We start from the raw sequence: 22,595 nt of genomic DNA, 5'->3' as shown, positions 1-22,595 counted from the left end.
TAACTTTTTATATTTTTCATTCCATTCTTTCCACACCTTGAATTCTTGTGTAGTCATAAGATCACTTAGCTACAATTCATTTTCTTTATCTAAAATAGACTCATATAGACCTTTTTCAATAAGGAAATTTGTCACACGAAACTTCCATGATGGGTAGTTGTTCTTATCCAGCTTTTCAATAATTAGATTTCCAGTATTCTCAACCATTATGACACAACTCAAAACGATAAGCAAAACTTCTACAACCCTTCACAAAATGTGCACAACAATAAACCAGACAACCTTTTTTACTGACTTCTCAATAATACATATAATCTACAATCTATTTACACATAAACCTTGTATTTTCTTCTTAGCAAACACCTCAAAGCTTATAGATTTGAAATCTATAACTTATGCAAGCTAAGAACGGCAGACACTGTCAAAATTATAGTATGCCTTGAAACTATTATCTGCAACCCTATGAAGCTAAAATGGGGCCCAAAATGGCCTCAAATGGCTAAAAACACCTCATGTAAATAGATTACTTGTTGCAAAATATAGACTTTTCTGCTTCCTCACCAAATCTCATAACAAGCTTACTTGCAAAATACACAATATTCAGCTTGCTCACCATATCTCACAACAACTTGAGATTTTTTCTCCCCCTGCTTCTTTGCCTCCACAAGCATTATCCAAGAGAAGGAGAGAAAGAATAGGGGAACTTCTTACTAATTGCTTGCTTTCTTGAATCCTTTCTTTTTTTCCTTCACTTCAACCTTTAAAACCAGCCTCTCTCAGTGGCATCGCTCTGATACTATGTCACAAATCATGCAATGGAGAACTTGCTTGAGCTACACGCTAAACACACACAATGCATACGAAGAAGCTCACTTAATAATACGAGAAGAGAGATGAATGCCAAAGTATTTTATTACTGGTTTTTCTTCCTTCTTCCTCACATAATAGAATGTACACAGAGTATAGATAAGATACAATATAAATGAGAGTGGCCAAATAAGTCAGATAGTACATAACTGACTATACTAATTGACTAGCCATGTGAGGATTATAACGATCACCAATGTGGTAAGTGTAGATGTGCAAACCTATCTGACCAGGTGATCCATTATCAATGTTTGCATGTGTCAAGCTTGCCATCTCAACAAATTCAACAGTATCAAATTGCATACTGTTATGCTATAGGGTATGGTTGTGAAATTACATGGTTTCTTTATATATGACATCTTTGAAGACTTGCCAATACATATTGATCTGATATGAATATTATATACTAAAAGAAATGGTATCCTTGAGTGCAAAACATAGCTTGGATGTTGAGAAATGAGGCAAAAAGCCTAAGCTTTATCCATGGTTGTATTGAGTGTGTGTGAGAGACTTGTAAGAAAAGATTGAAGAGAAGATAAAATGAGGAGAATAATGAAGGGGGGAGGAGAGCATGTAGCTCTTGACCTCTACTTGCTCCATCCTTGTCTTCCTCTACTTGAATTTTTATCAGTTGGTATCGGAACATAGGAGGAATATCAGAACCAAGGGTGACTATTGCTGAACATAGCTCACCATCTCCAAGTCTTTGCAATCGGGGCCGCCATCTTGGGTTCAAAAAGGAGTGTATGTGGATGGCTATGGAGAACATCTCTGAAATCATGGTGCCAACAAGTTAGAAGGAAAATCCAAAGGAGGTGATTTGGTGGACAGGGTAGCTACAGCTAACTAGAGGATCTACAGTGATCTCACTGGGGGAGCTCTATTTGAGACGAAAGGCTCTTTTCTCTGAGGTAGGTATCCCTACAGTGATTCAAAAAAAGGGTAAAATTTTGATCTTGTTGGGGATAATAAAAGATTGTGAGCTACAGCAGGCAGCTAATCAAATTGACTGACCCAACGAGGATCTTATATCTTTTGTAATTGAACTGGTTCATTCAATCATCCAACGAGGGAGATGCCCACTGGAAGGAGATTGTTGGCCAAGATCTCGTTTGCAGCATGTGATGGATGCATGCTGTCGAAGAACACATACTGGGATGTGTTGGTGCAGGTTCCCAAAGAGTATTTGTTGCACATAATGGCCGTCTCCACAGTTCTAGTCCCACAGATTGCCCTCCTCATCTCAGTAAATCCATTTGCTTGTGGGTTCTTAATGATATCCAATATACCCGTGTCTATGTTGAAATAGGCAATCTTGAGATCTGAGTAGTTGGTTGCAAATTGATTAATGGAGGAGTTAAGGGTTGTATTGTAGTCATTTGCTACCTAGTTAAGGCTCTCCACACACCCTGAAGAAGTGTAGCTCACTGTAAACTTCAAAATGAACACAATGCCTTTCATGAAAGAACATTGGCTTTTTCCCTCTATTACCTTATGTTATGTGTAAAGCTCTTGTACCGTGAAAATGAGATGAAATGGAAGAGAAAAATGAACTCCTGGGTGAAGCCATTGCAAATCAGAAATTGTTGTTGTGACTTGATATGGAGGTCATAGAAAGAGTGCACCATGAAGCTACATCTATTTTAACTGAAAATGTAACTAGTAACTCAGATTTATTGTCACAATGGCATGTTAAATAAGTGTCCAGATTTGAACATTCTTGCTGTAAGGCCGATTTATGCCTTTTTCGGGTGCCATTTTGGAGGCACAAAAATTTGCAAAAAATATCTAGAACATTTTTTCTAGCTTCAAATTGACTAGTACTTCATTCCTAGCACAAAAATTGCAAAAAAATAGCAAGGAAGTTGGTTGATTTTAAGCCCGCGGTTTGATGCTTTTTGGGTCATATGAGCTCCGTTTTAGATGGTTCTTGCTGGACAGCCAATGTATTATGTATGGGCATCATGTATGAATGTACATCACAACATTTGAGCTTTTGTATACCAGACATTCTCTTGGAAGGGAAATAACATGAATTTTTAAGGCTATTTTGGTGTATTTTTTGTCTCAGGTCTACCATTTGAGGTAGCGGATTGGTTCATGTTGTTGAATGCTTGATTGAGATAGCACACATTACTTGTTTTTCTGAAATTGCAGCCATCAAAATTTGAGACATAGCTCAAATCACCCAGATTGTTGGAGATAAATTGACCAAGGACATCTATAGTGTCTGGTCATATCGGATGGAGAACTTTCTGATGGGGAGAGGTCTTTGGAAACTCATTATAGGTGATGATGCACGTCCAAAGCTTCTTGAGGAGCCCACAAAAGAGCAAAAGAAGGCATACAAGGATTGGACTAGAAAGAACATGAAAGTTTTGCATTGGATCTCTATATGCATATCAGAGACTTTGATTCCTCATATTAAGAAGGCAAACACTTGTAAAGAGACATGTCATGCACAGAGGCAAGAAAGATACAAAATTAAGCAAAGACTGCATGGAGCATGGAGAGGAAACCACACTATCAGTGACTAAGTTGTAGAGATCAAACATGTTGCAGAAGATCTTGCATCTATAAATGCACCAGTGGATGATGATGACTTAGTTTCAATCACACTTAATGGACTTTGTCCAACATATAAATCTTTGGATACCTCTATTTCAATTAGAGGAGACTCTATGCCAGACTTTGAAGAATTAATTGCTTTGCTACACTTACAGAAGAAATAAAGTTGGGTTTGAATGCATATAGTAGTAGCAAGAATACAAGTGGAGATAGTGTCTTTTATCATCAGAGAGGGAATGGCAGCCCATCTAGAGCTAGAGGCTCATCTTATGGGCATGGTGGTGATAGCTTTTCATGTGGTTGAGGTACCTTTGGTCGTGGTGGTTTCATGCCTAGAGGCAGAAGGAGAGCTTACTCTAGAGGTAGAAGATGATCTACTCTTCCACATAGAGATGGTGCATGTAATTATTGTGAGAATTATGGACATTTTGAAATGGAATGTTATCACAAGAAAAATGCTATGCCTAGGGGTCGATAAAGGACTCAATATGACCATTATGCAGGTGGCTATGGAGGTGCAGGTTATGGACCTAGAGGTGGCTTTGTTAGAGACCATTTATTTGCCATGGAACATGTATTAGGGAGCATGACACACCCTCCCAGTGAGGATGATTGGTTTTTGGACTGAGGGGCTACAGATCACATGACTCATCATGTTGAGTGGTTTGACACAAAATAGCAAATGCAGAATAAAGAATATGTGGCTACTAGGGATGATACTTTGCATAAAATTACTCATATTGGTAGTGTGCCACTTGTCACTAGAGATGGAGTTGAAAATAAGCTTGGGGATGTACTTTATGTACCTACAATCACTAAGAACTTAGCATCAGTTCAGACCAAGGAATGCAGGTGAGATTCAATAGATATGGATGTTTCATTGAGGAATTTTGGAATAGAAGGCCTAGCAAATTGATTGCAAAAGGAAAGAAGAAATGCAAGTTATTTGCCTTTGGTGCAAGTACTCCTGTCATTCAAAATTCTATGTATGTTGAAAGTGAGCATGGTCAAGATAAGGATGTTGAATTACGGTATAGGAGAATTGGTCATATAAACTTGCAAAGACTGGAATAAATGCAAACTAAACAGGTTTGCCCCATTTTGGTTATGTTAATTATAATGATGTATGTGAGGCTTGTCAGTTTAGCAAGCAAGCTACATTACCATTTCCAAAGAGGGGGAGAATCATTAGTTATCCTTTGGAAATGGTGCATTTTGATATTTGGGGTCCATGTCAAAATGTCTCATTGTGTGGGAGATGCAGGTTTTATATCACTTTTATTAATGACTTTAGCAAAATGACTTGGGTGTATTTCATGCAACATAAAATGCTATGGTTGAAAAATAGTTTGGTTGTTACATAAAATGCTTGATGTCTGATAATGGAGGAGAGTACATGTCATATGAATTGTCAGATTTTTTGAGAGATCATGGAATCAAAAGACAGGTGACATGTAGGTACACACCTCAACAGAATGGTGTGGCAGAAAGAAAGAATTGTATCATTGCATAGATTGCTAGGGCAATGATGAACCAAATGAATATGCCATTGACATATTGGGCAGAGACAGTGCATACTACAATACATATCATGAACATGACACCTATAGCATTGACTCATCATGTATCACTGTATGAGAAGATGTATGGTAGGACACCCATTGTTGCCTAGTTCAAGGTTTTTGGATGTGTTTGCTATGTTCATGTTCCTAATTATTTGAGGAAGAAGATGGGGCCAAAGGCTATAAAATGCATCTTTCTTGGATATCCTGATGAGAAGAAGGGTTACAAATGCTATGATCTAGTGACTAAGGAAGTTTACATTAGCAAGGATGTCAGATTTAGTGATTATGAATCATGGTACAAGCCCAAGATTGCAGTGGACTTGGATTCTTATGAGAGTAGCAATGATGATGTTCATGGGAAGAAAATTTTAGAAAATGGTAAGCTTGGAAATCAACACTTAGAAGATATGTCTGGACCTCAAGAGAATGCAGAAAGTAGTGACAGCTATAGTCCATGAGTGGCATGTTGAGGAGTTCGCAAAAGAGTGTGGAAATTGCAAAATGCAAGAGACCTATGGCTAAAAGTTCAAAGGATGAATCTATCAATGATGAGTATGGCATTCCTCATGTAAAAACTCCAAGTACTAGAAGTGCAAGAAAATATGTGCCACCACATGCAAGAGCAGTTGAGACTCCAAGTAGTGCACCTTAGTTGAGGAGATCAGAAAGGGTTAGATATCCTGTTGATAGATTGACATATAATGGGTTCATGAAGATGCATTATTCTTATACGGTTTCTTATGTACAACACGTGGAACCTACTTGCTTTGAGGAAGTAGTGGAAAGCAAAGAATGGAGACAAGCTATGGATGAGGAGATAGATGCATTAAAGAAAAACAAGACTTCGAATTTAGTGTAGTTACCTCATGGAAAGAAATCAATTGGTTGCAAATGGGTGTACAAAGTCAAGTGCAAATGGGATGGTTCTCTAGAAAGGTATAAAGCAAGACTGGTTGCAAAGGGTTATGCACAAACATATGGATCGGATTATGAGGAGACATTCAGTCCAGTGGCAAAGATAACTACTACATTGAGATCATTGATTGCTTTGGCTTCTATATATGGCTGGAAATTGTATCAAATGGATGTGACAAATGCATTCTTGAATGGGAATTTAGAAGAGGAAGTGTACATGGATTAGTTTGAAGGATATATGAATCGCTTGGTGTGCGAGGATTAGCAAATTCTTGGGCAACATGGGATTTCAACAAAGTATGGTTGATTACTCGCTCTATGTGAGATATACAAAGGATGGCATGGTTGTGGCTATCATTTATGTTGATGACCTCATACAGGTACACTTGAGAGAGGGAGGGAGATTGATGAGGTAAGCATGGTCGTCATAAGGAATTTGACATAAAGGAACTTGGTCTATTGAGATATTTTTTGGGCATTGAGGTCATTGATACACCTCATGGTATTTGGATGGTACAAAGATAGTATTCCTTGGAGATGTTGGAGAAGTATGGCATGACAAGATGTAAGCTAGTGGATACTCCCTTGGATATCAGAACATCAAAATGATTGATGATGGGCAATATGTGGAAGATGTGACTATGTTTAGAAAGATGGTTGGTAGTCTTATCTACTTAACCATTACAAGGCTAGATTTGAGTCATTTTGTTGGATTGATTAGCCAATTTATGCAAAGACCATGTAAATCACATTTGAATGCAATGAGGAGATTTCTAAGGTATGTGAAGAAGACAAGTGGATTTGTCTTATTCTATGAGATGGGAATAAAGCCTACCTCATTTGGGTATACTAATGTAGATTGGTCATGTAATTTTATGGATAGGAGATCCACCAGTGGGATTGCATTTTCATTTGGATCAACCATGGTAAGTTGGAGCAGCAAAAAGCAACCTACAGTTGCTTTATCAAGTACAGAAGCTGAGTACCGAGGTATTGCATTGGCAGCATGTGAGCAAACATGGCTAAGATTGGTTTTATGCGACATGGGATTGAAATTGATGGTGGATTCATCATATATTGTGACAACATTAGCAGCATTATGTTGGCAAAGAACCCAGTCTACCATGCTAGGAAATAACACATAGAAGTGCACTATCACTTCATTAGAGAGAAGGTCATTGATGGAGAGGTTAACTTGGTCCATGTCAAAACAAATGACCAAGTTGTTGATATCTTTACCACAGCATTAGGTAAAGGTTGAGTATTATAGGAGTGCACTTGGAGTATTACCTTTGCAAGCTCATTCTGAGGGAGTGTTGAGAAATGAGGCACAAGCCTAAGCTTTATACCTGGTTGTATTAAGTGTGTGTGAGAGACTTGTAAGAAAAGATTGAAGAGAAGATAGAATGAGGAGAATAATGAAGGGGAGGAGAGCATGTACTTGCTCCATCCTTGTCTTCCTCTACTTGAAGTTTAAGATATAATGAGGAGAATAATGAAGGGGAGGAGAGCATGTAGCTCCTAACCTCTACTTGCTCCATCCTTGTCTTCATCTACTTGAAGTTTTATCATTGGAATGGGGTTATGTTTGTACTCAAAAGGATTGGAATGGGCCTTTTGAGCTCATCCATGGCCTTATAATGATCAAAATCTCTAGCCAAAAGAATTCTACATCAAGAAGTATCACATTTCTACAAGTGTTTGCCTTGCATCTCAAATTTTAGCTTTAAAAACTATCTCTTCTCCAAGTAACTAGTATTAGCTCAAACAACTCTCCTTCTCTCCAAGCAATTAATGCCACACATGTCCATGAGAATATCAATGCTAGCCTTACGTTACTAAAAATTTCATGCTTTGTACTCGAGAATGCCATATCTTTTTATATATAGCATTCATAGCAAATTAATATGTGGTGGCAAGTCTTCAAATATGTCACATATAAAAAATTTATGTAATTTTGCACCTAGTTCCTATGGCATGCTAGGAGGCAATCTGATAGTGTCAAAGTGCCTCCCAACCTGCCATAGGGTCCGAGTCAATTTTATGTCCACATTTTGCTTAGTTGCCCTATGCTTAGACGGTTCTTCTCATTGAAGTACAAATGGATGTCCTTGAGAACGAGAAGATAGCAACCATACTCTTTGGTTATAGAGAACCCCTTAAAAATCTAGACATTGGAGAGGAAATAAAAGTTCATATAGAAGCCTCAAAGGATCTTGGTGTAGAGAACAATTATGTAGTAGAAGAAATTTCCGACAAAAAGGAATTCCTAGATGAGAAGTTGTTATTCTTACTTTATAAACAGTCTTATTCCCTAATTAATGTCCAAAAAATATTTAATTTACCATTCAACACACAAAATATCATCTTGTCAAACATATTATACTTCTTGGAGGATTTTCGGAGCTTTAAGGAAAAGTAATTTCAAAGTCAAGGTCTTTTATTCACTATACATTTTAGGGAAGGGTCAACAATCAAAGGAGGGCTCTAAACAAGGGACTACATAAGCTTTTGAATATTGCAAAGTAACATTAGATTGTTCATCTCATAGATAGAAATGTAAGCTATATGAATTCTATTTTGGGTTTGGGTTTGTATGCTTATTGATCTACAAAGAAGAGTTTGTTGACTAATTTAACTTCCCAAATAGAAAGCTAGCCTACAAGAGAAATAGATGGATACATGCTACAACTATTCCTAGTTTTAGAGTATCTTCACATTTCCATTGGTATCAATTTGTTTAATGGAGGATTTATGCAAGGGATTCACATATGCATTTGTATTTCTCATGTTTACTACTTAATATTGTTACATTTCTTTGTCTACAATATTAATCATTATATCAATATATAGTGATTATTCTTAGAACATATAAAATTTGAAGAAATTTTGTTGTTTTGCACTTGGACTCTACAGTGTGGAGGAATATCGGATTGTCTCCACGCACGGCATAGGGTCCAATTGAGTTTCAAGTCTAAACTTTACTAATATACTCTATTCATGGATTATTTTTTGTCCTACTGAAGAAGAAGAAGATATCAACCACACCACATGGTCATGTAAGGCCCCTAAAAAATCTTGGCATTAGAGAATATGATAGTAGGTCACTCATATTGGAGAAGAAATTGTCAATGGAGAAATCTGTAATTGCAAAATTATGTTTCTTCCCTTATAAAGTTGGAAAAACTTAATGCTTTAACATTGCTAGGAAAATCTTTAATCCACCATTCACCACATAGCATGTTATCTTGTCAAATATATTATACTTCCATGAGGAGTTCTAGAGCTTTAACAGAATACTAGAGATATAAAAAGTATCCAAGACTTCTATACCGTGTTCATCTCAAGAAACGATTCTACAAAAAAAAGGAGGATTGTAAAGAAAATATTATAGAAGCTTCCTTCAAGCTTGCAAAGCAACATTGGAATATTAATTCCATTAATAGAAGTTTGAGTTTAATTAATTCTATTTTTGGGTTTGTATGCTTGTTGGTCTACAAGGAAGAGCTAGTCAACCCAACTAGACATCACATATTGGAAACTAACTACTACAAGAAGATTGAACTTGGTAAACAAGCAGACATGCAATATTGAGGAGTTATTGAGGACATGGCTATGTCAATAAAACTTGACTTAAAAATACTAAAGAGGTAAACCTGGTGGGCTAAGATTTGAGGTGGATTTTGTAATTTTCCATTACTTGCTTACCAATTATTAATCTAAACATGTTGAAGATTTATTATGCCAAGTCTAAGGTAATTCCATCTTGCCACAATATGTACTAAGAACTTTATCTTGATTTTTGGGATTTCCTACACACCCTCAAATAGAGGCAAGATTTTAGTCATTAAAAAGTATATTGCAATTGGGATTCTTGGCTATGATCCAAGCTTCAAAGGTTTCAAGAAGGGAATATTTCTTGTGGTATAGTGCTCATGCCTTGGTTAATCCTTTGAAAAATCCCCATTACAAGGATATACGAGACAAATAAATCTCTTGCATAACAAAGAATATGTAGAGAATATGAAGATAATTTTAATGATATATTTAAGAATCTTGTTATGTTGTATTCAAGTGCTCAATAATCCCCTTATGGGGGAAGAGAGTGAAATGCCTATAACAATTAAAAAAATATTTATCAAGAAATCTTAAACTATTGCAAATGCAAATATTGAGAAATAAAAATTATCAAAATATCCCAAACAATAGCTTGTTCATTTTTTTACTTCTTGTACTCCAAATAGCATCTCAAGATGTGTACAAGTACACGAAATAGAAAGATAAATAGTAATAGTAAGAGGAGAAAGAAGACAAAGGGAACAACATCTAATAATTATCAAATGTTTGTTTATTAAGAATTTTAAAACTACTGCAAATGCAAACATAAAGAAAAAGTATAGTTCTAATATTCCAAACAATACCTTATTGAGTTTTGTGCTTCTTGCAATCCAAATGATAAAATAATCATGTTCCAATTATACATACAAATAGAGAAACAAAACATGAGAGAAAATGAAAGAGAAATTATACATTTGACTTCTTCCATGGCACCTCACCATATTATACATTTGGATTTTCTCTACCTCACCATAGTGTCATGACTTGAATGCATTGGTAGTCAAGAACTCGTCTATAAGGATATCATGAATCTTCTTTCACACAAAGAACTAACCCTATAATATGATAAAAGATTAGCGTGAAAGTATTTGTGAGGTGCCTCCTCCAACAGATTGGGGGAGTCCTCTTAGTAGTCGACCGAAATTCATATCCATGCACATCACCATCCAATCTCCCCATGGGAAACCTAGGACTTAGTTGAATATGGGAATCTCAGTTCTACTTCACAGGGGAAGCATAGACAAGTCACCCCTAACAGCAATCTAACGCCCACCTAAGAAAGACCACTTTATAATCAATCAAAGGCATGAGTGAGGTTTACACCGCACTTGGTTCAAAGAGAGTGAGAGATGGGGAAGAGTGTAACTCGATCCCCCTACCTATAAGGTAAAATCTCAACTCCAATCCCCCTAAAACGGTGTTAAACCTGGTAACTAATCCTACTCATATCGGGAGGGTCACAATTTAATCAGCTCTATCTAGTGTTGGAAAGTTACTCGACTTAACGGGTCCACCCAACCATAGGCATCCATCATGATTGCGAGGTATTACCACAACCTCAGTTCATTATGGAATAACTGGTCCTTTCGGGTTGAATGGATTCGAGGGTAACTTCCGATTGCGCTTCAACTTCGTGTTGAGTTCCCTCAGTAGGCAGCAGCTACTTCCTCGTGTTGGGAAGCTCTTCGAGCATGACCTCCCTCAATATCTCAATGTCTCTTGGGAGCCATGGAAGAAGCTTGATGGAATTGAGCAGTACTTCCACATAGGTGTGGAGAGAGAGAGACTCAACTGATTGCAGTAGAGCTTCATCGCGTTAATAACAGAGAGACTTTTGCATAAGTTATTCTTCTGATATAACGCTCTATCCTTGTTTATATAATAATTAGAGGGGGAGGGAGAGGGGGTAAAAGAGAAAACACTTGCTTTTAGCATTTTCGATGACATCATCGATGATGTCAACGAGGGGGCTCCGTTCTTGAAACGTAGCGTGGACATAAAGATCAAAATTTACAAATATAAAAAAGTGACCATGACCGCGTAGTGGACGGGCGGTGAGCACCGCACGTCGCATCGTTGAGCGGGCTTCACTCCAAGGCTTATGACCAAGGCAGTGACCAAGGCATAGACCTTGGTATACTTGGCAACAAACTACGAAGGCTTTGTTGGCACTGTTGGCTGCATGAGAGAAGCTCCCACTAGCTTGTAGGAAAAGCTTCTCGAGAGGTCACCCATCTCGACAGTGTCATCACCCAAGTGCACTTAATTGCCAAGTGACTATCCACTAGACTAGTTCTTTTTGTTGTTATATACTACAAACATAGTTTTGATAAGCTTGTCTTAGGAGGATTTCCCAAGTCTTTCTTCCACATAATATCTCCTCAATTATTGTTAAATGTGCAATTTTGTTTTCAACATAAATCAATTTTTAAAATGTATACGCACATTGTTTATTAAAATTAACTAAGTAATGGAAACATTACATTATCACAGTGTATGTACACATGGTCACTAAGTGTGAACCCATTAAGGAAAGAAGAGGTGGCACAGTGAATGCGCACTAACCAAGGATGGACTACATGGGTCTAGTCTAGCTATAAAATCACTTATGTATCATCATATCAATCATCTAACATGCCACTAAATAATATCATGCCACATCAACAAGGTGCATAGTGGATGTCAGCTCATGTAGAGCTTGATATCTCAACATTATCCATGTGCTCAAGCTTACTTAAAGTTTTTATTGGGATCTCTTCAAGGAAGTAGAGCTTAGCAATGTGTTTGAGCTTATGTCAATCCTCGTATTGAGAGATGAAAAGAAGATAATGAAGATGAAGAAACAAAAAAAAACAACAAAAGAATATATGAAAATACAAAGTTCCAAGAAATAAAATGATTGAAGCTCAAGAAGAAAACTTAATCAAATTCAATAAATTATCATATTTAAAATTTTTGAAAAAAAAAACCTTTTTTTAAAGGTCCTAGTTAATTTTTTTAAGAATGGTGTACTAAATACAAAAGGAAAGGAAAAAGAGATTGAAAGAGAGAGATGCATCCATTATTTAATGCAAATTCATCCCTAAAATTAGAGAAAAATGAGCAAATAATGTCCTTCCTTCAATATTTTCATCTAGTTAGTATGTGATTAAAAATTAATCCAAATTTATAAGACCCATTTGGCCTCAAAATTGGCCCTATGGCAAAAGAAAACAAAAGTGCAATGTTTTAAGTTGCAGAATGCAAATCTGATAGAAATATAAATAAATCAATATCATGGCATAAAAAGATGTGCTCTACATATGTACAAACTCCTACAAACACTTTAATTACATGATCTTAGATACAATATCTTCGTAGTCTTTGTGCTCACATGCCTCATACATATATGACTTATTTAAGTAGAAGTAAAATATTCCAAGGAGAGAAATCAAGAAAATATACTTATGGTATAGTCTTCAAAGTATAGAGCAAAAGAGTAGTAAGCTTTGATCCAAATAGGAAATTTTTCATAGGGAAAATTTCCATTGGTATGTGTCATTGTGACTACCACCACGACAGAGCCTTTATGCTCTAATGGTGAAAATGTGTTAGATTTCATTAGTCAACTTCCTTTGGCATGTGGGTGGCTCACAAGGTTTTTCAATCATTGTAATACGAAAAGAGAACATGATAAAGAGACTCAATTAACAAGTGACCAAATGAATGTATTGATTTCTAGAATGTATCATTTGTATAAAGCAAAATGAATGCACATAGATTTGCATAGAGCTTTGGATTTTCTAGAGCAAAGAAACAAGTTTACAAAGCCACCTTGGATTGTAATGATGATGATAAGATATATGCAAAAAACAATCATGTGTTAGTATCTCATTACATTCGTATACAATTTATTTGCTAACTAATTGTAAGATTTCTTTGGTTTAAAAAATAGATTACCTTAGCTTTAAAGCCTAAACTAGGACTTTTCCCACATATTCTATGATATAAAATTACATATAACCTCTTAAAAGTTACCTCTGTAGATGACCCTGTACTACTTGAGGACGATATTGAAATATCACTACCCAAAGTTATTTTTTACCATAGCTAGACCATTGCTTGAGTATATACTCAATATCATGGATACTTCGTTAAATAGAAAAATCATTCTATTGAATAACCAAAAGGGTTCAAAAGCCATTTCTAACTCCAACCTATGACTATATAATATATGCATGCCACTCACAACCACATTAAAATCAAGGGACTCAAATTTTTCGCATGAGCTAATGTTCAAAGAAGACCCATGGCTACCTCATTTTCATAAAATATATATAGATTTACTACATGAGGCATTACATAGGTATTTTGAATCATCTCATTGATTTAGTATAAATTCACCACATAATCAAGCATCATGTTTCTAACCCCTAGGTAATGTTACCATCATTTTTAATTTTAATACTATGAAAATAAAATATTATATGTTTGTTTTGTGAACTTTCATTTCTTTATTTGCCACAATAATAACTCATGACACAATTAACCATGTATAGCATTACTTATATTGTCTCTCGCAAATAAATGGCAAGAAATGAATATCTTGTACTTTTGATAAGTATGATATTAAAGAGAGCTGCATTTATTATACACTCATGTACCAATCTATTTATTGTTTTTATAACCTTCATACCAAAACCTAAGGGCAACACAAACATTTTTATAAAGATAAAATTATTCAATGAAAATTAAACATTTTAAGCCCAAAAGCATATCACTCATATAAGAAAAGTAAAAAGCCAAAAATGATGCTTTTCATGGTTTTTAAAGCACAAAATTTAAGAAATACAAATCCATAAATATATCTATAAAGGATGTAATCACTCATGTATGGAAAAAGATTATGACCCTTCTCTTATCAAGCACTTTTCTATATTTTTCCTTGAGAAATTTTTGTTTCATGAAAGTTGAGTTAATATTTGGTCATTGTATATAGCACAAGCTACAAAATTTCTAAGGCTTAGAATAACAAGTGTTAAGGTGACACTAACTATTCGCTCAAGACTTATCATTAGAGCAAAACCTTACATTAAAACCTTGGGTAGATTACATAACGTTCAGTGCAAATTTATAATGGATCTTGCACGTCTTAAATGGCTAATTTTCATCAATTAAATACTTTGTCAAAATATCAAAAATTAGGCTTAAAAGTTTACACTCAATAAGACTTTATAAGAAGCTTGACTCATATAGAGTTAGAAAAATTTGTAAAATCCAAGGACTCTTAACAATATGTCATGTTTATTATCACTTTATAGGCATATTTGAAAGAATATAAAAACACATTGAGAACTTATAGTTGAAGGTTACAAGTGTGTGGTAAAAATATTGGAGAAGTTGATTCCTATGGTAAAGATATTGGAGAGGTTCATTCCTAATGCAATGTTACTCAAAAGGGTCATATTAAAGAGATAGTCCCACATACATCACATCTAATATAAGGAAAAAAGAATAACCAAAATAACATATATCAATATGGTAGAGGCACAAGCATACATCAAGGTGGGTGTTTTGCCATTAAGATAGATTAATCTCTGATCTTTTGATTCAATATGCAAAAGTTGTGATTTATATTTATATTTTGCAAAAGAGAGATCTAATGATGTTATTCCAACTACAAAATCTTTTATTTTCTAATGCACGGGTAAATTTCCATTTATAGTAAAGTAATTACAACATACAAAGGATATGCATCAAGGCATTAAGCCACAACATCTAATTTTTTACAAAAAAGCCGAAAGACCCAATGGGTGTTCTTGATTCTTTTCAAAAAGACTAAGATCCGATCTTTCAAGACAAGTATGTCCTCTGCTAGGGAAATCTTTTCTCATCTGAAGACAGCATTGTTTCTCAGACACCAAATATGCTTGAGTGTAATTGCTCTTAGGGTATCCAATAGCAGTAGTGAGGCTTTGTCAAGTGGTCCACAATCACCAAATAGGGCAATCTTCATAGTGACTAAATCCTTTAGATTGGCTGCTCTTAAGTCACCTAATGGTATTCCAAACCGGTCTAACAACAGGGCACTCCCAAAAGAGGTGAGTGATTGTCTCTTCTTTCTTTCTACACCATATATAATGGGGGGGGAGCTTAAGGACTTTGTTGAGTCTTGCCCGAACAGGGAGCTTGTTTAGTACCAACCTCCATAGGAGGGTATTCAAGTGGTTAGATCTGGTGGCTTTCCAAGTCCTTCTCCAGTTGACATTCGAGAGTGAGGAAACTACTTCCATGCAGCCCAAGTTTGCATGGTTACCTGAGTAGATGAGCCATACATCTGTTTGGGCTTCTTCACAGTCCAGGCTCTCATGCCTGCATCAATGACCACAGATTTAAGGAGATGGGTGCACTTTGGCTTGCATGGTGGTGGAAAATCAGGCTTGAGGCGTGACATCAGCCTCATGATCCACTAAAGTTCCAACTCATTAAACCTAAACCGGTCCCTGATAGTGGGCATATCCTTCCAAGAATTGGAACTTGCATCACATGCCCATGTCTTCAGACCTTTTAGAGCAAATCTTTCTTGCTAGTCTTGGCTGTTCATGATAGGGTACCAAGGGTGGATCACAAGGAAAGGGGGAGAGCCGAATGCTGAGAGGTAGCGAGCCATCCTCTCGCATTTGGGGATTATGGAGTTTCATTTCTCTCAAGAGAGTCCCATAATTGTGCCAAATCTTGTGCCACCTTGGACTAGGGTACTTTAATCTTTAGATTCCCACCTAATATATCATGCCAAGATGCTTCAGGCCATTCTTTACCAGCAAGTTTAGCTACGCTAAGCCATTCTCTCAAAAGGCTTGCCCAAGGTTGAGCACTGTCGATTCTTATGAGGGTCAAGAGTGCCAATCGCGAAGCTTTAGGATACAAGGACTCCAAACCATAGCCTCCATCTGATTTGTCAGCAGTAAGAGTGGACCACGGTATCTGAGCATAGCCCTTGGAGCCATCTTTCTTACATAGGAAGTCTCTAATCATCCGGTCTAGCTGCTCCCAAGAAGACCAATGAAATGGAATCAAGGAAGCCATAAAGACCGTGAAAGAGGTCAAGATCACCTTGGCCACCACTGAATTCCCAGTTAGTGAAAGTTGAATTTTCTCCCATTTCTCAAACTTTCCCTGAATTTTTCCCTTAAACCATTGAAAGCGTCATTTAGTGGAGAGACCTACACCAATAGGGCACCCTAAATATCTTATGATTTCTCCACATTTGATCAATCTAAACCCATATTGCAAAAGCCAAGGATAGGGCCCATTGTAGGTTAGGAGGAGAAGCTGTCTTGACAGTATTAATCTTGGAAGCCGACAAGCTAGCAAATTCCTGGTTAAGTTCCATCAGATTATCTATTGATGTCTTCTTAGCCAGGACTATGCTAGCATTGTCCTCAGCGAAAAATTGGGCCGCCATGTGAGAACCATCAGGAAGGGGAAGTCCTTTATTAGTGCCTGCCACCACCTGTTTGTCAATATGTCTCAAAAGGGGGTCAGTAATTAAGGCAAAGAAGAGGGGTGCCAGTGGGCACCCCTGCCTGATGGATCTGCACAGAGGGAAGGGTTGGGAGAGCTTTTCATTTACCATTACGCATGCCGAAGCGTTGCTAAATAGCGCACCAACCATGCCAAGGTAGGCTGGGCCAAAGCCAAAGGCTTGCAGTGTGGACATAATAAACTTCCAGCTGATTCTATCATAGGCTTTGTCAAGGTCCATGTTGACCAAGACAAAGTCAGTGTCAAGCCCCATAGCATGATCAATGGAGAATGTGAGATTGAGCACAGCATCTTGTATTATAGGCTTTGTCAAGGTCCATGTTGACCAAGACAAAGTCAGTGTCCCACGCTGCTCTTTCTGTTGCCAGCATAGAACCAGTTCCATGCGATCGATCCTCTGAAGAAAGAGTCATGTTCCAATCCCCTGTAAGCAGGGTCGGAGTGGGTTTGAGCTTTTCCTTCAAACACTCCCACAGATGCTGCCTTCTGGATGACATGTTGGGAGCATAGATGGAAGCCAGGATTAGCTCTTCACCACTAAGGGTAACCCTAGCAGCCACAGAGGTGCCATCTCCTTTTTCCCATGCAAGCTGACATCAAAGCTCATCTTTGATGGCTAGAATGGCCCCACCTTTGCCTCGTGCCAGTGTCATCAAAAATGGCAAATACTGGGATAGAGATCTTACCAACATCCTCCTCGGTTAATTTCACGTCTTGAAGAGCTACGATCAAAGGCTTGTGCAATCTGATGAGCCTCATGCATCGCTTCCATCTTGAATCGCTAGCCGACCCCCTCACATTTCAGGAAAGCAGGGTCGCCTTGGATGAGTGTTTGTTTATACGAAGACTATTCATGAAGTTCAATGTCAATGTCTTCAAAGCCCTCAATGGTCACGCAAATGTTACGGTCAACCAGAGGTTTGCGAGCCAGCTTCTTGAGTGAGATTTTGGTCTGCTTCTTCTTGGTCTTAGCTGCAGTCCAGCCGTTCATTGGCGGGACATTTTCCTCTGCACCTGTGTGGATTTGGTGGGTTTTTGCACCGATGTCTTCTCCTTGTCAGCCTCAATGTTCTGTGTGCTCTGGGGGACTTGCCAAGTGGCTTGTCAGCTGGTTCTGTCGGTTGTTTCTTTCCCTTCTCAGAGTCTTTACCCTTAGGTGGCTCAGATTGGACCTTAACTTCTTGCACCTGACTTTGATTGCCATCTGCAGAGACAGTACTGCTTTGCTGTTGCATTCTTTTGGGGCAATCTCGGGCAAAATGGTCATTCTCACAACAGTTATAGCATGCATCTGGGAAAGGAGAAAATTTAAGCTCCACCACCACCTCAAAGCCCGACGGATCCTTGATCTTAAGGAAGTCAGGAGGCTCATTCCTACGGTCTCACAGCACACAAGCCCGACGTTCTGCTACTACAAAATCTTGATTCTAGAAACGTCTTTAGAAAACATGAACTGTTAATGCTTTGAATTCGGCCATTTTTATCTAGCTTAGAATTTTCAAATGTTGGAAAATTATTATCAAAGCTATGGAAATATCTGTAAGAAAATAAAGGTTGGTCGAATGATGTAGACACGCTCGAACAATTAAGCCACGGGTCATCAATGCATGTTGGAGGAGTCTATTTGACCATAAACATTAATGGAATTCGTGCTACACCTTAATGGAATTCGAATATATGAAGGTTAGAGGTCTTATGTAATAACAAGTGGGCGAGCACGCAAACCATCTTGGTCTGCCTTACAAGAGCTGCACAGCATCACTTCATTTATTAGAATGAAATCAAACTGTGCTCTCCAACAAATTCGTGCAGATAAGATCGGACTTTGAACTTCCTGTACATATTCTGAGGCATTGGACTTGCAACTTACTGCACATATTCCGAGGCACTTAGGTACTCTCCATGCTCCTCAAAATATTCCACAAGCCGCTTCAAAAACCGATCATTGTTCACTGTCTCAGTATCACATATTATGCAACATTGGCGACGAGCACGAGTGACAGCCACATTCATTCGCCTTTTATCGCTCAAGAAACCCACCTGCAAGAAGAGAATGTAGTATGTATATCAACTTCTTGTTCTGAATCAGTATGCATTGACTACTATCGGAATGCATTCTTAAGCTACCTGAACCTGGTATGATTAACTCAAAGCAAGGAGATGAACACTTCAGCACTTCTGCAGATGCACTATGCTTGTGAACACCCATGCAAATGCATGCCAGCATGCGTGCATGAGTGGCTAGATGGGTTTTGGTTTTTGTGCTGCTTTGGTGGGGGTTGACCGTTGGGGGGTAGTAGTTGTGTTGATTGGAAGGTACTCTCCCACATACAATGGTCTGCTATACCACTTTGCCCCAAGGTAATTCCATGCCAATCATTCATCAGAGCGCACTATTTGAAGAACCTTTTGCCATCCAAGAACCTATTTGTCTCCTTTGGCCCAGTGAGATTCCCCCTCATGATCACATTGTCTAACATTTGGGGTATCCTTCAGGATAGAATATCACTTAAAAGCAACTGATGGTTGGGTTATGCAAAAGCTTCGTGTCAAATGTGATTATTGAGTCAAAATTTGCAGTATTGTCATCTCTGGCCAATTTGGTCCAGGCATGCATTATAGGAAAATTTGTACAAAAGTCAAAAAACTTGTCAAACCTTCTGAGCTAGTTCCTCTAGTTGCTCTAGAGTTTAGAGTCTTAGACTAGCTAATTGGGGTTGGCTTGCCCAATACCCTGACAGTTTGCAACTATAAAAGTGTGGATCAACATATTATTCCTTCACCATGCAAATGAGATCATGTTAAAACTCTCTGGCATCTACCAAAGGCCGTATACTAGTGGAGAGAGATTCTAAGAAGCCTATGAAAAAGCTTCCACTTAAGTGAAGTCAAGTCGAGTTCTAAGCTCTTTGAACCATTACCGAAGACCATATACTAGTGGAGTGAGATTCTAAGAAGCCTATGGAAAAGTAAGCTTCCACTTAAGTGAAGACTTTTCCCATGCAAATGTCTGGTAGGTGTGCTGCCTCTGGGGCACTTCTTGCAAGTTAAGTTCTAAGCTCTTTGAACCATTCAGGAATCTTGAAACCATATGGTCTTTTGGTGAGTCTTTAGGAGATCTCTACAGCCATCCTATGAGTATCTTATACTACACAATATTTATAAGATCAATACTACCTCTTTTTATATGCCTTTTATCCAAATTCCAAGTCCCAGATTAATACGTCGATGTTACATTTCCCGATGACCGCACCACCTTCCATACCTTTCAATCCTACTCTTTCTCCATCCATGGTCCGTATTTTGGAGCATTTTCTTGCAGAATTTTCAGCAATTTCTGAATTGAGAAGGGGCTACTTCTTTTGCCCCTCATTTACTTTTCTACTTATGCATATATCCCTCCAACTGCATGTGGGTTTCTCCATATTCATTATGTTTCCAAAATGTCCCCTAAAAGGCAGTTGATAGTGTCCAGATCCTTTTGGGCATCATGATTTTTTGTCAAGGCACCCCACTGTTCTATCCACTTATGCACATCAATGCATTTGTATCCAGTTATGCACATTGATGCACCTTGATTGCCCCCAATTTCGCTGGCAATTTCTTTTTTTTCTCAAGTAAAATGCTATTTCTACTGAGTTAGGCACACTGGAACCCCTAATTGTGAGAGGAGTTCCATATATTATCAACTCAGAAACATTGAATGAATCAGATATTCACTCATTCAGTTGCCTAATTATATCTCCAAAACAAACATCTAGTAATCCTCTTCTGCATCTCTTACATTCATGAAGGCTATTCAAACATCACAGGCAAATGCCACCAAAAAATAAGCAATAGCTATTATTGTTGATATATGGACTGTACTCGTGCAAAGACAGAGGTCTGACAAACCATAAGCCCTTTAGAAAATAAATAGCCTGCCATTCTATGAAGATGTAACAAAGACTTATGTTTAAGGAAGCATTCAAGACCAAAATTTGTTTGTTGTTTTGATATAGAACTGTGTTACTTGAAGAAATAAAAGTGAATCTTTGCTATACCTCACGTTTGCTATTTGACCTGACCATGGAGATGATAATCGCTTCCTTCTCTCTACCTTGGAATCCATCCACTGTACTTATCTCCACGTCCTTCAGAAACTTTTCTTCTCCCCTCATGATTCTCAAAAGATTAACCTAAGAAACTCAACTAGCAGCAACACTCGTTAGAATATTATCTTGTCACAGACAATTTTGTTTTTAAGTATTCTCAACCTCACTCATAGCTTCAAATTTTCATTAACGTTCATTTTTGGCCTTGCCTGTAAATTTTGCAAACTTAACGACAATCAGTCTTCAGCTTGGCATTCTATGCAGTCATTGATTTTTTTCTTTCATTCACATGCCAGCACAGAAAACAAGTGGGACCAAAAAGCTTCACCTTTCAACAATAAGAGCTTGACATAAAAGCATGCTTCTTCACGGCCGATTACTAACTATTGGCCAAAAATGAGTAAATCTAAGCAAAGGATACCATAGAAGGCGTTCATCCTTGTCTGTTTTCAGCAGGAAAACAGATGTAGGAACTGAAAACTCAGAGCCAATGTTTGATTGAATTGGAATCTTCAGATCAGATTTGCCAAATACTTTAAGAATCTAACTAAAATGTTCAATACAACATTTCCTGTCTATCAGAAAAAGTCTGCACCATCCAATCCCTAGCGATAAGCTTCATATGTTAGGAGCATGTTTGATGTTAAAAGCAACCCTCAATGGTACCAATGAGATTTCTCAACAGAGTATAACAAGTTAGAAGATGTCATACAACAATTGTGAAATTGAACATGCTCTATAAGCATTCAGAAAGACAAGGTGGCCTTTGTCACATACTATCCCTTTCTAATCACTCATTGGTGAGAGTGATATAGAAAGCCTTACGAGACACTACTTATAATTAAGATGTTGAGGCAAGGTTAGAAAAGGATATTGATTCCCTCTCAATATTACCATGTACAAAATATTGAATCTTTAATACAGCTGCTGATGATATCAGTTTTATGCTGGATTAAGAGATCAATAGGAAACCCGGCAACCTCCTTGGATATGACAGTTTCCTAATTTTACCTATTTTTCAATGTCTCACTTCCTCCCTGTTCCCAGAACGGGGCCCTCCTGTTCCTGTGCCATTCCCCGTTCCTGTTCCTTGTTTCACAATCCCTCTTCTTGGTAGCTGTGGCCTCTCCATCATGGATCACCTCATGATGGACATCTTCGCCCAGAGGAAAGAGCAGCAGCCCAACTGATCAGTATCATTTGCTGCCAGTGTTGTAGATATTTTCATAGCCCTTATTCTATTTTATTTCGTTGCGCTCATTGACAAACAACACTATCAGTTGTATTAAGTGTCTGGATCTCACAGGGAATTTTGGCCTCTTTAGAGACATTAATATCTCCCTCCCTCCCTGCCTTATTGATTGTGAAGTTGTGCAATAAAAGGTCGAATGTCTCCCATGAGCAGGTCATCCCCCATTTGCAAACTGTGCAAGCAAGTTGGTGA

The 22,595-nt window shown here is 37.7% G+C and overlaps 2 protein-coding genes across 3 annotated transcripts in view; both read right to left on the bottom strand.

Moving 5' to 3' along the window:
• LOC148014150 (uncharacterized) overlaps positions 1 to 17,310 on the bottom strand; it is a 38,850-nt gene extending 21,540 nt beyond the window's left edge. Inside the window, exons 1-3 of the mRNA XM_087666526.1 lie at positions 16,795 to 17,310; positions 16,331 to 16,688; positions 15,829 to 15,884 (exon numbers count right to left, since the gene is read on the bottom strand). Coding sequence (XP_087522652.1) covers positions 15,829 to 15,884; positions 16,331 to 16,688; positions 16,795 to 17,310 — 930 coding nt within the window. The remainder of the gene's footprint in view (positions 1 to 15,828; positions 15,885 to 16,330; positions 16,689 to 16,794) is intronic.
• A 1,344-nt stretch (positions 17,311 to 18,654) lies between these two features.
• LOC148014149 (DNA-binding protein) overlaps positions 18,655 to 22,595 on the bottom strand; it is a 68,057-nt gene continuing 64,116 nt past the window's right edge. Inside the window, exons 14-16 of one of the 2 annotated variants that reach the window (XM_087667428.1) lie at positions 21,101 to 21,235; positions 18,928 to 19,097; positions 18,655 to 18,805 (exon numbers count right to left, since the gene is read on the bottom strand). In XM_087667428.1, coding sequence (XP_087523554.1) covers positions 18,751 to 18,805; positions 18,928 to 19,097; positions 21,101 to 21,235 — 360 coding nt within the window. In that variant the 3' untranslated portion in view covers positions 18,655 to 18,750. Of the gene's footprint in view, positions 18,806 to 18,927; positions 19,098 to 21,100; positions 21,249 to 22,595 lie in introns of those variants that run through there. The other variant, XM_087667429.1, reaches the window with a different exon arrangement.

The sequence above is a fragment of the Lygodium microphyllum genome, chromosome 25, assembly GCF_053477565.2.
Source record: "Lygodium microphyllum isolate KBCC chromosome 25, Lygodium_microphyllum_v1.1.10, whole genome shotgun sequence".
Taxonomy (NCBI): domain Eukaryota; kingdom Viridiplantae; phylum Streptophyta; class Polypodiopsida; order Schizaeales; family Lygodiaceae; genus Lygodium; species Lygodium microphyllum.
This window is presented reverse-complemented; position numbering and strand designations above follow the sequence as displayed.